Source organism: Sinocyclocheilus rhinocerous, unplaced genomic scaffold (assembly GCF_001515625.1).
Source record: "Sinocyclocheilus rhinocerous isolate Xijiao unplaced genomic scaffold, SAMN03320098_v1.1 scaffold3991, whole genome shotgun sequence".
Classification (NCBI taxonomy): Eukaryota; Metazoa; Chordata; class Actinopteri; order Cypriniformes; family Cyprinidae; genus Sinocyclocheilus; species Sinocyclocheilus rhinocerous.
This window is the reverse complement of record NW_015664686.1, coordinates 87,047-90,941: the sequence shown is the minus strand read 5'-3', so window position 1 is coordinate 90,941 and position 3,895 is coordinate 87,047. Positions and strand designations below refer to the sequence as shown.

Sequence of the window (3,895 nt, the reverse complement as noted above, 5' to 3'; positions counted from 1 at the left end):
GTGTGTGTGTGTGAGTGTGTGTGTGTGAGTGTGTATACCTGCAGTGTTTGTGTGTGATGTAACTCGGCTGATCCAGGTGTTTCCAGGAAGGGAAATGTGTCTTCATAAACCTCTCCATGACTAATGTACACCGCCGCACACACACTAGACAACCTACACACACACACACACACACACACGTTACATCACCACTCAAGCAATAAGCCATAAGAGCTTCAACCAACACTATGAACAGTGCAAACAAATCTGTTTATATGCAAATAAAAACGGTTTAATTCTTGTTTTTATAGAGATTTTTTTTTTTTCAGTTTTAAGTTCTTCAGTGAATTTTTTGTAAATGTATTATGTGCTCTAATTATTTTTGTTCTTTAAAATATTTTATAATGGTTTTAATTTCACTATAGTTAGTAATTTTAACACTTCAACTTAAAGACTACTTTGTTTCACTTATATGCCAACAATTTCTAATTTTCATTTAGTTCAAGTTTCTCCATCTAATATTTATATTTTGCATTATTCCATCTTCATTTCAATTAACAAAAATGCTTTCTAATAGATTTAGTTTTGGTTAACAATAGTAGCAATAGCAATAGTTTCACTCTGATATGCTTCATAACAGGGCAGAAAACACACATCTCATGGCTTAATGCTGTATAAAGGACACAAATGCTCAATTATTAATTAAGGTAACATTTTATTTTAAGGTGTCCTTGTTACACAAGTTACTTGTACTTACTATTATAATTACAATAAATTATGCATAATTACATGCAAGTAACCCTAAGCCAAACCCTAATCCTAACCATATAGTAAGTACATGTAGTTAATTAATACTACTCAGTACTTAAATGTGTAATTACACTGTAATAAGGACACCTTAAAATAAAGTGCAACCATAAATAAATGAACTGATACTAATCATTACCCTGCCAGGCGGTGTTGATGTGTGCGGTTCTGTCTCCTGATTGGTGGGCTGAGACACACAGGCAGTCGAGCGCGTGAGTTTGGTCTCTGAGCTGCAGCGTGGCGTGGGTCGAGTCCAGCTCCAGAACCCCCAGTAACAGCAGCGGCTCCGGGGCCGCATCCGTCAGCGGGACCTTGTGAACGGACCAGGACAGTGCCGCGTTCAGCTCCAGCGCCGTCATGTGAGCCGCGGACGCAGGCAGGAGAGACGCCAGCGAGAGCGATGCCCACGCTTCACACCTCATCCAATCAGACAGCTGCCTCAGCGACCACAGCGCCGCAGACGGCCACCACACACAGAACTGACAGAGACAGACCATTACTACACACACTCATTTAAAATCAATCAGTCAGGGTTTAAAAGAAGGGTTTAAATTTTTTTATTAATTAACATATAACTGTGTGTGTGTGTGTGTGTGTGTGTGTCACTGTGGTAACAGGGCATGTGTGTGTGTGTATTACTGTGGTAACAGGGCATGTGTGTGTGTGCTACTGTGGTAACAGGGCATATGTGTGTTACTGTGGTAACAGGGCACGTGTGTGTTACTGTGGTAACAGGGCATGTGTGTGTGTATTACTGTGGTAACGGCATATGTGTGTTACTGTGGTAACAGGGCATGTGTGTGTGTATTACTGTGGTAACGGCATATGTGTGTTACTGTGGTAACAGGGCATGTGTGTGTGTATTACTGTGGTAACAGGGTATATGTGTGTTACTGTGGTAACAGGGCATGTATGTGTGTTACTGTGGTAACAGGGCATGTGTGTGTGTTACTGTGGTAACAGGGCATGTGTGTGTGTTACTGTGGTAACAGGGCATGTGTGTGTGTTACTGTGGTAACAGGGCATATGTGTATTACTGTGGTAACAGGGCATGTGTGTGTGTTACTGTGGTAAAAGGGCATATGTGTGTTACTGTGGTAACAGGGCATGTGTGTGTGTTACTGTGGTAACAGGGCATGTGTGTGTTACTGTGGTAACAGAGCATGTGTGTGTTACTGTGGTAACAGAGCATGTGTGGGTGTTTGTAAGCTATGGTGATAAAGGGTGTGTGTGCGTTACCATAGTAACAGGGCACTGGTGTGGCTCCTGTATCATCTCTCTGTAAATGTTTCTCTTGTTTTCTGTCTTCTGTTCAGCATCACACACAAAGTCCAGCAGCCGCTCGGCGACCACACACACTCTCTCCGCTCTCACCCAGCGAGGACACAACCTGACACACACACACACACACAGGTTAATAACGTGACACTGACTGTGCATTTGAGGTGAAAAATCTAATTGTGATTTTTCTGATAAAAATTGTGATTGCGATTTAAATCTTAACACTTTAAATACAAATTCAGATATTCAATTTTATTAAAAAATTTAAATAACAATACTACTATATATGGCTAAATAAATGAATACATTTTCAAACTTTAAAGCATCAAGCCTTTATTGTGTTTTCTTCACTCACCTCTCAGCGACGGCGTTCTGACAGTAACAGAGCCAGAGATACTGCGACGCGCCCAGATTCTTCTCCAGCAGGAGGCACTGCAGCGGCCCGTGTGTCCCCGACACCTCCACCTTTGAACTCAGGCGGCTGAAGGCGGTGATCTGCAGACTGGAGCGCAGACACGCGCACAGAACCACACGCGGTGCAAACGGGGAAGCGCGGTACATGAAGTGAACATTGTGAAGCTGAAGACAAACAACAGAGAAACATTCTGATTGTCGGTACCGCTGTTTTGTTTAAAGCCTTTAAAACAGTGTCTTATTCACAGAAATAATGAATCTACTACTGAATTTTGTGATGACATCACACTCGCCTGAATCTCCGCCCCTGGCCTCAAGCCGCCGCCCCATTTCTGAGCCGGCTGATAGGCCAGACAAAGCCCCACCTGTCCGTCAATCTCATAAAGCCCCGCCTCTGCATTCAAAATCTTTGTGACTGTGCCCTGTCAATCAGACACACTGTTACTACAGAACCCAGTCACAGCACAGGTCAAAGGTCACACCTGTTTGCTTAAAGGAAATTTTTCCGGGTATATGAATATGAAATAAGCGTGTCCTGCAATATTTCATTACTTCACAACTATCTTAAGCAGTATTTTCGGTAACGCTTTACAATAAGGTTCATTAGTTAACATGAACTACGAATGAACAATACTTCTACAGCATTTATTAATTGTAGTTCATGTTAATTTCAGCATTTACTAATGCAATATTAAAATCACAATTTGTGTTTGTAAACATTAGTTAATGCACTATGAACTAACATGAACAAACAACTGTATTTTTATTAACTAACATTAACGAAGCTTAATAAATCGTGTAATAAATGAATTGTTCATTGTTCGTGATATATATATATATATTAGTGCTGTCAATCGATTAAAATTTTTTTACTAATTAATCGCACATTTTTCTGAAATTAATCGCGGTTAATCCCACCTAACATTAAAGTTTTTAAATATACTTTTATATTACAATAATTTCACATTCAATCTTCAAATTAATCTACAAACAACATAAAGACAGTATATTATCTTTTTTTAATATATTTTTTTATTGTATCTTTTTTTTATGGCTGAAGGCCAGTATCAATGATATCCCACCCCACCCCCGTGGTACTGTGGTACTTATGACTGGTTTTGTGGTCCAGGGTCACATATCATTATTTATCTTTGTTCAGATTCATCATCAGAGTCACAGCCGGGGTGAGATATAATTTCTGTGGGATTTATTTATACTGACCGTGATGAACACAGGCACTGAAGATCCTTCTTCACTGAGGACGAGGCAGAAGAACCGTTTCCCGCGGATCACCAGCAGAGGACAGACGACGCTCACCTGGCCGCTGACGCACACACACACCTGATCCTCACACCTGACACATACACACACACACACACACAGACATACACACACACAGACACACACACACACA

At 40.8% G+C, this 3,895-nt stretch overlaps 1 protein-coding gene across 1 annotated transcript in view; it reads right to left on the bottom strand.

The window, feature by feature from the left end:
* Nucleotides 1–3,895, bottom strand: part of ctc1 (CTS telomere maintenance complex component 1) — a 13,650-nt gene that overhangs the window by 8,511 nt on the left and 1,244 nt on the right. The window contains exons 3-7 of the mRNA XM_016541181.1: nucleotides 2,775–2,903; nucleotides 2,423–2,646; nucleotides 2,026–2,176; nucleotides 926–1,265; nucleotides 39–153 (exon numbers count right to left, since the gene is read on the bottom strand). Coding sequence (XP_016396667.1) covers nucleotides 39–153; nucleotides 926–1,265; nucleotides 2,026–2,176; nucleotides 2,423–2,646; nucleotides 2,775–2,903 — 959 coding nt within the window. The remainder of the gene's footprint in view (nucleotides 1–38; nucleotides 154–925; nucleotides 1,266–2,025; nucleotides 2,177–2,422; nucleotides 2,647–2,774; nucleotides 2,904–3,895) is intronic.